An 11,788-nucleotide genomic window follows, 5' to 3' on the forward strand; every position below is an offset into this window, starting at 1 on the left:
TGCTCAGAGATAACAAATGTTCAACAAAGGTGATAAAGTCACGAAGTCATGTAGAAACAGCTGTTGATGAAGAAATACTTGTACTGTAGGTTTATTTGTACATTTTGATATATAAAGTTGTCATTTTCTTTTCCATCTTTCAACCTTTCCTTGTACAGAAAATAGCTATAAACAGTTTACTACCAAAGTTTCTTATGCCATCTCGCTCCTTACGTGACAGAATGAAGGTAGGATTTAGCTCTTCTTCATTACTGATACAACAGTCAGCAAAACTTAAGGAAAGTGCAAGTTTAGCAGATGTCTTTACAACTTTTCTTTCTTTCCTATGCCATTTCTAAACACAAATCTATTTTTAAGTGAGAAAGTTCTTCTCAGTCATCTTCCACTGCTGTGATTACCACAACAGGAACTCTTCCTTAAGTATTCCAGTGTAAGGCACTATTGCAGTGCAGAGCTGCAGCAGCTTCTTGAACACCAAATTCAGCTGTCATGGGAAGACCTTACAGCAGGATGCCCTGTACATGGCACGTATTACCTGCCAACTGATTACACACTGATGTGTCAGAGGGAACAGCCATAGCAAAGTCATTTTTAGCTGACAGATGTTTTACCTGTGTTTGTGTTGTAAGGTTGTTCAAAAGCTAATTTTAACTGTCAGCATAGGGTCAGTGCTCATCCTGTGCAGGCTGCTGTCGCTGCATCCTGCAGCAGCAGCCAAAAGTACAGTGAAATGCTGAGAAAAGTGTTCTTCAGCACGTTCACGTTAATGCCTCACCAGTATCATCTGAGCAGAGCTCTGAAGGCGGATGCACACAGCCCAGTGTAGCTCCAGTGCTCTCTGCAAATGATGCAAACAATACCAGGAGGACTAATTTGTTGTGTTATTGCACAAGACTGATTTTTTTAGAGAAACAAGGCACCTGCAGCAACCACCTGTGTCACTTCAGTACAAGCTCTAGCATGGCTTTTGTAGTGATTGATGCTCCACAGTTTGTGCGTGCAGTTCCTGCCATCTTCAGTGCGAACTGCTACCGGCATTTGGCTCAATTTATTGTTTCACATGTGCATGCCATGGGATGACTTCATAAATCGGACCAATTTCTTCTGTATGTCACAGAACAGTAAAGCAGAGGGACAACTTTCAGTGCATACCTTGAGGCTCTGTTAAGAAACTGCAGTGACAGAGCTCTGTAGGGTGAGAGCAGCCCTGCTCTGTGTCCAAGCCCTCGGTCTATGCTCTGTCCTTCTGCTGGAGAGGGCTGTGCTGATGGTCAGTCAGTTCATGGTTTAATTTTCCATAACTGAAAAGAGATTCTGAGAATAAGTACTGATCTAAAAGCAGGACTGAAATGCTTTTCATCTACAGGTAAGGCTCATCCATCACCCATCCTGCACTGAGCCCTAACTGTAAAGTTTGCATTCCCTCTGGGGGAATTAAGAGTGGCACAGAAGCAACATCCCACCCTCCCCCCCCTCCAGGATGTTTCTTCTCCTTGGGGATTTATACTTACTCTAATATTGAATCCCAGCAGATCACTTATAACACCCGAGACAGCAGAGAGTATTACAACACGTGTTATGTTGTAGATTAATGGGTTCATGGTCAGCCCATACAGCCTGAATGGTGTGTCCAATTCCTGTCGTGGAAGAAAAAGGGAAAAGAACAAAAAACAAATCCCACAGTGGAGTTAGTCCATAGCAGAAGTAATTGTCTGCCTGTTAACTTAATGCTGGCTCTCTGGCACACTCTGCTAACTGTGCACTGCTTCTGTATCACAAGTTAAGTGTACATACAGAAATTCTATGCATTCCAAGCCTCTCTGCTCAAAGATGTTTTCTAACAGCCATCCAGAATCTGAGAAGTCCCCTTTTTATACTGGCTGCGTGGCAAAAACTTGATGCAGCAGACTGTAGAATTATTATAGAACTATTAAACACTATTATATGTGGCTTTTTATATGTGGCTTTGAGGCTATATTCCTTCTCTTCCAAATGCCTGCTCTCCCACTGCCAACAAAAAGCTTCCACATTGGAGCTGCTGAAGGAAAAGGAGATTCAATTTAATGAGGCACTCTGTGCTCATCATACCAGCCTGTCCTTTCTCTCATGTAAATCACAGTAAGCCCCTGTTAATTGTTTGTAGCACAATTAGCTACACCAGTCTTGTGTTACCAGATCTAATTCCACTGCTATCAAAGCACAGAAAAAACCCCCTTTGTAAAAACTGATTTATCCAGTCAAAAGACAATAGAAATGGGGAGAGAAAACCCACAGTCACTGTGTGCACTGCCTGCATGAAGTTGAGCAATTTTATGTTTTTAGGGAGATGCACTTTACCTTTAGCAGCTTTGTAGATAGTTTCAGAACATTGTTAACTAGAGACAGCTGTTCTTTCTTGTTCGGTTTCTTCTCCATCTTTAGATACAAGTTTATCTGTGACAGACATTGCAGACTGGATGTTAACATCCCAGCATTATTTCCCAACCAGTTTCTATCTGAGGGCAGTTACAGTAACTGTCGCAATTTGTTGTCACTCCTAAAGAAATGATACATCTACAGATGACTTCAGCAGTCATACATCATTCTTTTCCTGCTTAACATGGCTGATGTGTTAACCCAAAGCCAGAAACAATTCAGAATTTGAATCTAAATGTTTCCCCCCTTGTCCCTCCCTTGCTGAGTTGCATTACTTTCTCACAGTGCAGCACAAACGTTGTTTCTAGATTTTAAGATTTGATTTTGGTGTTTATGAACCTGGTTTGAAATGCAATAGTTAAATCCAAACGAAAGAAAAAAAAAAAGGTATAAAGCCAAAAGAAGAACAAGCAAATGGAGGTTACCTGCTCAGTAAGCAAGATGGAAATATTACTGTATTTCTTGTTGGTTTCAGAGCCCAAGGATGCGAGGCGCAGTAAAAAGAGAAGAAGTGCTGCCTCCCAGATTAAGAACTCCCAGTTGTAAGCGGCGTTCAGAAATGTTTTGTGACCCTTCAGGACCTGTTTTGGGAAGAATTAAAATCTGTCAGTCCCAAGAAATATACAAAAACCTTGCCTTCAGAACAGCTACCCATGTTCTATAGCAGCACTTTTGTCCTTGAAGTGTAATTCATTCAAGCAGCAGGCTAAAGTACAAAGCCTTGCTTATAACCCCTAGAATTTGTTCATTTGCTTTCCGATGAGAAAAGGAAGTGTTAAGCTGCAAGTTTTTTCTCTTTCCTCCCTTTATCCAATTAGCTGGTAGGTAGATGTCTTTCCCTTCACATGTGCTTGTTCTGCTGGCAGTGTTAAACCTCTCATTCTGCCTTTCCTAGGAGTACATCTACACCTCAGGTCTATGTGAGCAGGGATGGGATTGTCATTCCTTCCTCCAATGACTGTGGCTTGCAGAAGCAATCCCAGCAGTGAGTCAGTATCTGCTCTCACATACTGATAGCAGATCTTACTGCTCTCACCACTGCACCACCAGAACTTTCCTGAATACAGTAATGGATCTCTTGTTAAAGCAAGCAGTGCATAGCTCTAAGAATCTTTGCTGTGACAGGAGGTTTAGAGAAGGACTAAAAGGTGTTAGAAACAGTTATTGAGTTGTTCTTCAGTAACAGGTTAAGGAGGCTGCTGCACTCAGCTCTCTTAAATAAAACACCCTGGGAACATTTGAGTCTTACCTGGGCGCAGCATATGAAAGCAATTGAAAGAGCCAGTAAGAAGATGGATGACACAACAACATCCACAGAGCGCTGCGGGCCTCGCCTCTGCAGGAACAAAGACAGCACTGGGTCTGAGGGTTGGATCAGCTCTGGAGAGGTGCATACCCAGAACCTTTGCTTATCTGACTCTAATAACCGACTGCATCCATCCTGGGTCAGAACTCACCTTTAGATAGGAACGAAGAGATAACCAGATCTTAATGTTTTCTACCTTCTTGAGTCTGAAGTGAGGAATTTCGTATTTCCTGGCTTTCCGAGCCGATGTGATGTGACTGAAAAGCTTGGCAAACAAAAACCTCTGCAGATTACAGAAAACATACACACACACAAATGTAAATGAGTCCAAAAAAGAAACAACATTGCTTGGGACCGTTTAGTGGTAATGGGCAGAACAGCTCAGCTTATGGCACCCTGTTGGGTGAGGCCCAACTGCAGGGCCTCACTGTGCAGCCCCACAGGTCCTACTCCTGTGCAGAGCAGAGCTGCTGCTGCTGTGCAGAAGGAGCCACAAAGCTCTTGCTATACCAGTAAATGACACAGTGCTTTCTAGCATGCAGCACTTAGAGCAGTTTGACAGAGCTGACTGCAATGCAGCCTGCTATCTAACTCTCCTCCTCAGAACAAGACAGCTAAGTAGGCTTCTTCCTAAATAGGAAGCATATTGACAGGTTTATGGCTGATTAATACAGGTCTAACCAGACTCATCTACTTAAGCTGGTACAATTCCTGCTCCAGGGCTCGTGAGGCATTTTAGCTTTGATGCATTTAAACATACCTGTTTGTATGTTCTCTCGGCAACACACATCATAAAGAAAAACATCCAGGTCAAGCAAAGCCGTTCAAGGAAGTTGATTGTAGACAAAACAATGACAGGGATGCTAGCAGGCGCTCCACAGAAGATGTGCAAAAGCTCCTTCAGAGAAATGGAGCACAACTGCTCCATGTTATCAGTGTGAAAGAGTCTGTAGAGGAATGGCAGGAACGCTAATCCGATGGTGATGACATTTCCCAACATCTGATACCCCACTCCCTGCTGGTAGGCATTAACCTGGCAAGCAGGAACAAAAACATCACTGTCAGTTGGGCTTTTTGTATGGTGCTATGGCTGCATTCAATCAAGCACTCAGTTCCCCCTCCCCTCAAAGGACATAGCCTAAACCAATTCCACCCCAACTAAACAAAACAGACTCAACAGTCTTCAACAAGACCTGCTAAATTTTTGTCTGTGCAATTCTTACGTACATTTGGGACAGTTACATTTGCAGCTGGGGAAGGAGCTGGTTTTATACTGCACACAGTATTTGCAGGTGTAGCTGCTTACAGTTTTGGTTGCTTTTCAGAAATTGCAGTGCTTTACAGCCCTCTTACTCTGCTCATGATGATCCCACTGATCTCCAGCACAGACATGTCCACCTTCTTACAGTCATTCCCTTCCCAGATCAGTGCGCTCACTTTTGCAGATTCTGGACTTGTATTCTGTAGCCACAGCAAATGGTTCTATAAAAGAGAAAAGAATGGGCATATAATGCATTTCTGCCCCTCCACTAAATAATACCTTTTCCTATAAAGTATTTTGATTGAAAGGAGATTCCAAATTTGTCTTTATGATTAGCAGTGGTCTCGATAATACTGGGAGAGTCGTTCATGGATTCTGTTTAGATCGTTCCACTCTTCTGTGTGATGAGCACAGCTGTCACAATGGGCTCATCCAGCAGTAGGCTCCTTGCTTACATTATACCCCCAGCATTCAGCTGTGTCTTCTGTTTTATTTGGGCAGAATGTTGGGAAGGGAGAGAGCTGCACAAACTGAAGAAAAAAAATCAAAATCTTTCACAGCGTTCTCAACTGCAGCACACAAATCAACAAACCTGCTGAAAAACATCTTCCTTTGGGTCCCTCCTGCTGCCTTTCATGGTCTCCTCCTCGCTGTCACTGGTGCAGGACGAGCGGCACTCTGGCCCATGCAGCAGATCATCCCAAAGCATGTCTTCTGTCTCAGAGTCGTGCCGTGTGCTCTCGGAGTCTCTCCTGGTCACACTGCAGCTCCGGGACCCCACACTCATGCATGACCTCGAGTCCTATGAAATCAAATAAAACTTACATAGAACAGCCCCAATTTGCATACCACCCCCACAGCAATCAGTGAAATGAGCTTCCGTGGGGCAGCTGGGAACTGACAGCCCCTGATACAGACTGAGGTGGGAGCCCTTAAAGGCAACGTTAGCAATAGTTTCTGTGCGCAGTATTTCTACGTGGGAAGTCCCATGCATACCGTTGGTTCTCCACCTCCATTCTCAACATTTCAAAATAAACACTGACTCATTCATTCTAATGCAAAGGTTTTCTGGCTTCATTTCAAAAAATCAGAATTTTTGAGCACGGAGGCCATAATCCAGCACTGCCTCCCAAAACACAAGTCTTTAAGACGTGCAGTGAGAAACAGCTTGGACCACGCTGTGCTGCCAATGCAGTGATTTTCTGTTAAACAGAATAGAATGCTCACAGTTGTGGACAAAGTCCACAAAGCTGCAAATGGGCAGGGACAGAGGTCACACATTCATGAAAATGATGAAGCACTGTCATTGAATAATAAACCATACAATAAAACTTACAACCATACCTGATTATATAACGTGGATTCAAGTTCAGATTCCGCAACGCTGTCAGAATCTCTGACACCTCTGAGGGCTTGCTTGACCTGCCAAAAACAAAGGAAAAATAGACCATGATCCATAGCAGAAAATTGTGTGGAAAACAACATCAGTTCAACATGAGTACCTGTGAGACAGCTTGGTTCAGAGAAACAGGACGCTGCTTTTTCTTCTCTTCATAGCTGTTGTCACTGGAAGCCCCTTCTACATGCTGCCATAACAAGATCCTTTCTGCCACTGCTTCAGCATCTTCCTCGCTGGAAAGCTCATCAGATACACCGTCTCTGTTGGTGCAGTCATCCTAGAAATACAGCAGTCAAAATAAGACAAAAGCACCAACAAACAATCAGCATCAAACCAAAGGTTCCAGGCTAGTGCTGCCACAGTACACAGCAATCTAATTGCTGCCAAAGCCAGCAGGTAACGTCCACAGAACACACAGAAACAGAACCCAACACAGCATCACAGAGACATGAATTTCAGCTCACTACCCCCAGCCTTGCCTTGCCATAGGGATAATGAGAGCAAACCTTGTGTTGGAGTTGGGGCAGGGACAGCAGCAGGGAAGAGGGAGAGGCAGAGAGAGCCCTTATAGCTACCTTACACCCAGAAACAAACGTGTCCACAAACTGGTCCAGAGCAGAGCTGTGACCATGAGATGTCTGTGTACACCCAGCTGTTCCTCTCCAAATGCATAGAGAGGAGCTGGGATGGCACAGTACTGCAGTGTTCTGCACACATTTATGTCCTTCATATGAGAGTTACCACCTTATCCAGAGGAGCCTCAAAAGTGACTCTACAAAGCTCTCCAAGTTACAGCTTTAAGTGGGAATCACAGCCCACTCTTTCTTTTCCTACTCCAACCCCCAAGGGTTGCCATGCAAACATTTTACAGAAATCACAAAGTTAGTAGTTACTAAAAAAGTAGTTACTCCTTTTTAATCATTATCCCCTAACTGAGCAGCTATTGGTCACAAGTTTCTGTAACTAAATAAGGACTTTGGTAAAAAAGAAGTTTTCCACTGTGTGTGTTTAAGTCCTTTGATTATTGTAACAGACAGAGGAAAAGGTGCTTACAGGGAAGGATTAGCACCATGGCAACAGTTCAGTCCAGAGGTAGAAAGGATTTTTTTAGGTTTCCTACATGCAAGAAGAGTTGTAAAGAAAGAGAGCAGCATGGATTAGAACCATCCTTACACTTAATATCAACAGACCTTTGGGTACACACAGAATACAGTGAAATTTGCCACTTAAAATGGATCTTTTGGGGATGGTACCTGATGGCTCTTCTCCACATCAGAAAGTTTATGTTTCTCTTTGAAGTGCAGCAGCCTGTGCTCTGACCTGGCATGTCTGTGCTTAACACCATTATTCACAGCACTCACACCATGTTCTGTCTCAGTTCCTTTCTCAGCCACCAACTTTGTGTTTTTGACCCTGGATGAGGAAATAAAATCACATCTTTGCATCAGAGAGAAGCTTTCGGGAAAATCACAGGCTGGCCTGGGTTGAAAAGGAGCACGGTGCTCATCCAGTTCCAACCCCCTGCTATGTGCAGGTCACCAACCAGCAGCCCAGGCTGCCCAGAGCCACATCCAGCCTGGCCTTGAATGCCTGCAGGGATGGGGCATCCACAGCCTCCTTGGGCAACCTGTTCCAGTGCCTCACCACCCTCTGGGTGAAAAACTTCCTCCTAATATCCAACCTAAACCTCCCCTGTCTCATTTTAAGACCATTCCCCCTTGCCCTGTCACCATCTATCCTCACAAACAGCCGTTCCCCCTCCTGTTTATCCGCTCCACTCAAGTATTGGAAGGCCACAGTGAGGTCTCCCTGGAGCTTCTCTTCTCCAAGCTAAACAATCTCAGTTCCCTCAACCTTTCCTCACAGGAGAGCTGCTCCAGCTCTCTGATCATCTTAGTGGCCCTCCTCTGGACCCGATCTAAGAGCTCCACATTCTTCCTAACATCAAGGTCTCTCACGAATGGCATTTGCTATGGGAATACAGGGCTGCTTCCTGCTGGCAGCTCTCCATGGCCTGATTCTGGCAGAGCTCGGAGACATCAGTGACAGTATGACTCCATCTTCATTTTCCAAATATCACATAGCTCACACAGTGTGGTTACAAACACACAAAGCCGGGGCAGATCGCTCACCTCCTCTGGAAGAGAATGCCAAACAAACTGGTGAGCGTGGATACGGATTCTGCCTGCTGTTCTGTGCTGGCTCTGTCAGGAGGAGACCAACTGTTCCCATCAACACCCACAGATTTGCGTAATTTCCTGGTTAGAAAGAATAAAAGAATTTGTTTCACAGTGTAGTTGTAGGTCTGTGTTAAAAGACCTCCTACAGGAGCTATTTTACTGGAGTCATGCCGACAGAAGGCGTGTTTCTAAATAGAATAACTTGCATTGACAGAAGTTACATATGCATTCATAGGACATCAGTACCATCAGGAAGGGAACTGAAAAGCATCCAGCAGGCAAAATCTAGATTGTTTTTTCCATAAGAAATCTAATGGAGGCAGAAATCTAACCACATCCCTCTTTCTGTGTACCAATACATTCTATCAGCATTTGCACTGAGACATCAAACAGTTAAATACCTCGTAGCTGACCTGTAACATCTCCTACAGAAGCAAAGACAACTGCCAACAGTGGCTGCACTGCAGCCATATCCTTCACTCATTTGCCCTGTCTCAATACACACCAGCAACTGGGGGCAGTCAGCACCAAAGCAGGACAACAACCTGTTATGCAGAATGCTGAGAATGCTTTTTTATACAGAACACCCTCCTCTAGCCAAGAATAAAACCTCTATTAAAGAGCCACCTTAGGAAGAGAAGGGCCAACTGCTCACTGAAGCAGACCTACTCCAGCCTGGGATCCTTATATCCTTATTGCTTTTGTGTTCATTATGAGAAGACGAGACACAAGACAGAAAACACTCATTTATGGGTAAATGCCATTTACATCTAAACAAAAGACATTTACCCAATAACCTCCACCACAAGCAATTCACCGTATGCTCCGATCCCAACAAATAAACCCATTACCTCTCTCACCTCCTCCTCCTGCTGAGGCCGTTGTTTCCTGATGTTCTGTTCATCTGGGTGGACACTATTTGGCAGTGAACAGTTCCCATCAGTAACATAAGGCACATCGGTCCCATGACTTCACTTGCATTCACAACAGGCACCACAAAATACAATATAACTGCTATGACTGAAAAGGAGAAAAAATTATCAAATGCAGAAATTAGCAGTGTGGCCTCATTTCTGGTTATTTTTCACTCTGCTTTCTAACTTCAGCCAAAATTAGTGTCACGCATCTCGTTAGGCCTTGCTCGTTCTATAAAGCAGACTTCTCAAAACAGGAAGAGAAAGCACAAAGGAGACTGAAAATACATCTGAAATAAATGTGGTTGCTCTAAAATGTATTCCACAAAGGACCAACTCATCACTTCTGGTAGATGAGGTTCCACATCTGCTCAGAACAGCACAATGACACAACATGGGTTGATATGAGAAGTCTGAGCTGCAAATCTTTGCACTGTATCAGAAGGGCTCCTGAACACTTTTTCAGTGGTGGTGAACAGAAATGCAACCATGGGACAAACACTGGACAAAGTACCAAACAGAGAGGGGTGCCTTGGTACAACATGAGCAAAATTCAAAGCTCTGCTCATCTCGGTGATCACTGCCTCCCAATGCCCTCCTGCATGTGGTACTGAAGTACCATCACAGCTCACACTGACTGCAATACTGGGGAAGTCCTTGAGAGCAGCCCTGCAGAGAAGGACCTGGGGTCCTGGTGGACGAAAAACTGAACATGAACCAGCAGTGTGTAATTACAGCTGGGAAAGCAAATGGGATCCTGGGCTCCATCAGCAGAGGGGTGGCCAGCAGGGACAGGGAGGTGATCGTCCCCCTCTGCTCTGCTCTTGTGAGGCCCCACCTGCAGTGCTGTGTCCAGGCCTGGAGCCCCCAGTACAAGAAAGACAAGGAGCTGTTGGAGAGGGTCCAGAGGAGCCACAAAGATGATCAGGGGGCTGCAGCACCTCCCTGCAAAGACAGGCTGAGGGAGCTGGGCTTGTTCAGCCTGGAGAAAAGAAGGCTGTGGGGTGACCTCAGTGCAGCCTTCAGTACCTAAAGGGAGCCTACAGACAGGAGGGGAGTCAGCTCTTGGAAAGGGGAGATAACAGCAGGACGAGGGGAAATGGTTGGAAGTTGAGGGAGGGCAGATTGAGGTTGGATGTCAGGGGGAAGTTCTTTACAGAGAGAGTGGTGAGGTGCTGGAACAGCTGCCCAGAGAGGCTGTGGATCCCCGTCCATCCCTGGAGGTGTTCAAGGCCAGGTTGGATGGGGCCCTGGGCAGCCTGGGCTTGTATTAAATGTGGAGGTTGGTGGCCCTGCGTGTGGCAGAGGGTTGGAGCTTCGTGATCCTTGAGGTCCCTTCCAACCTGGGCCATTCTGTGATTCTGGGAAGGATGGCAGGCAGGGGCTGAGCACAGCACAGACAAAGGGATTTCAGGCAGCATCTTCAGCCTTTCTATTGCAGCCTATGAAAGAACAGGACACTGCTATAAGAAAAAAGAGCTGCTGCTGCTTACCTTGCATAACATAGAGCACCAGGAGCCACGTGAAAATGCGCTGGGACGTAACCTGGATCCACCACTGACTGAACAGCGGGAAGAACACAACCCTCACGATTCCCTTCCGAGTTAACGACGTCCAGGGGATCTCGGGCTTCGCTTTGGCAAACGTAGAACCTCAAAGGAGACACGAACCGCTCCGTGCCGGCGAACCGCAACGACTCCCCTACGGGCCGCTCTTCCCCTCCGGCCGAAGCCAACCGCCGCAGCCCCGAGGCGCCGTTTCGTTCCGTCCCGCCCGCCCTTATCGCGCCCAGCTCCCGCCGTGCCGCCCCGCCCGCACTCCCTGTGGGGCCCCCCGTTCACAGCGTCTCCCCCAGCCCCCCCCCCGCACCTCGGATCAGATCCACGTCGATCAGATCGGCCTGGATGCGCCCTTTCCTTTTCGGCTTGCTTTTGAAGCCCTGCAAAGCCGGGAACAAAAGGGCCGTGAGCCGCGCGGGCCGCAGCGCAGCGAGGACGGGGGGGGGGAAAAGAGAAAACGATACCTTCATCTCCGTCTGCTCGATCGCCTTCTCCCATATCTGCTGATCGTAGGCCCCGACCTGAGGGGGGAGGAGGCTGAGCGCTCGGCCGAGCCCGCGCCCGCCCCGCCCCGCAGCGCCCTCACCTTCTTCTGGTACCAGGAGATCGCGTCCCGCTCGCGGGCGGCCATGCGGCTCCGGCCCCTCAGCCCAGCCCGGCCCGCCTCAGCGCGGCTCGGTTCCGCCCAGCCCGGCCCGCTCCCCCCGGAGCCGCAGTTACCGCCCGCCGCGCCGCCCCGCCCCGTATTAAAGAC

At 46.7% G+C, this 11,788-nt stretch overlaps 1 protein-coding gene across 3 annotated transcripts; it reads right to left on the reverse strand.

Moving 5' to 3' along the window:
* Positions 1-63: 63 nt before the first annotated feature.
* PHTF1 (putative homeodomain transcription factor 1) lies at positions 64-11,770 on the reverse strand. Of its 3 annotated transcripts, XM_085210713.1 has the most exons (18): positions 11,621-11,769; positions 11,499-11,555; positions 11,345-11,414; positions 10,969-11,127; positions 9,422-9,581; positions 8,514-8,639; positions 7,635-7,794; positions 6,485-6,658; positions 6,327-6,404; positions 5,575-5,784; positions 5,075-5,203; positions 4,482-4,754; positions 3,873-4,004; positions 3,665-3,751; positions 2,841-2,996; positions 2,338-2,433; positions 1,512-1,637; positions 64-1,301 (listed from the first exon to the last, which is right to left on the reverse strand). In XM_085210713.1, the coding sequence occupies exons 1-18, from the start codon at positions 11,663-11,665 to the stop codon at positions 1,281-1,283; spliced, it is 2,259 nt and encodes a 752-aa protein (XP_085066839.1). In that variant the 5' UTR covers positions 11,666-11,769; the 3' UTR covers positions 64-1,280. The 3 variants fall into 3 exon arrangements, with proteins under 3 accessions (XP_085066839.1, XP_085066841.1, XP_085066840.1); XM_085210715.1 differs by having other exon boundaries at positions 11,345-11,555; XM_085210714.1 differs by lacking the exons at positions 64-1,301; positions 1,512-1,637; positions 2,338-2,433 and having other exon boundaries at positions 2,847-2,996; positions 3,665-3,771; positions 11,345-11,555; positions 11,621-11,770.
* Positions 11,771-11,788: the final 18 nt, after the last annotated feature.

The sequence above is a fragment of the Meleagris gallopavo genome, chromosome 28 (genome assembly GCF_905368555.1).
Source record: "Meleagris gallopavo chromosome 28, MGAL_WU_HG_1.1, whole genome shotgun sequence".
Classification (NCBI taxonomy): domain Eukaryota; kingdom Metazoa; phylum Chordata; class Aves; order Galliformes; family Phasianidae; genus Meleagris; species Meleagris gallopavo.

What these genes read in the sequence shown, in the direction of transcription:
- PHTF1 (XM_085210715.1), bottom strand. Translation starts at nt 11,665, where the DNA reads ATGGCCGCCCGCGAGCGGGACGCGATCTCCTGGTACCAGAAGAAG. An exon ending in CGACGTGGATCTGATCCGAG is followed by an intron (nt 11,128 to 11,344) that starts GTGCGGGGGGGG and finishes GTCTCCTTTGAG; the next exon opens with GTTCTACGTTTGCCAAAGCG. An exon ending in AGGAAGATGTTTTTCAGCAG is followed by an intron (nt 5,204 to 5,574) that starts GTTTGTTGATTT and finishes TCTCTTTTATAG; the next exon opens with AACCATTTGCTGTGGCTACA.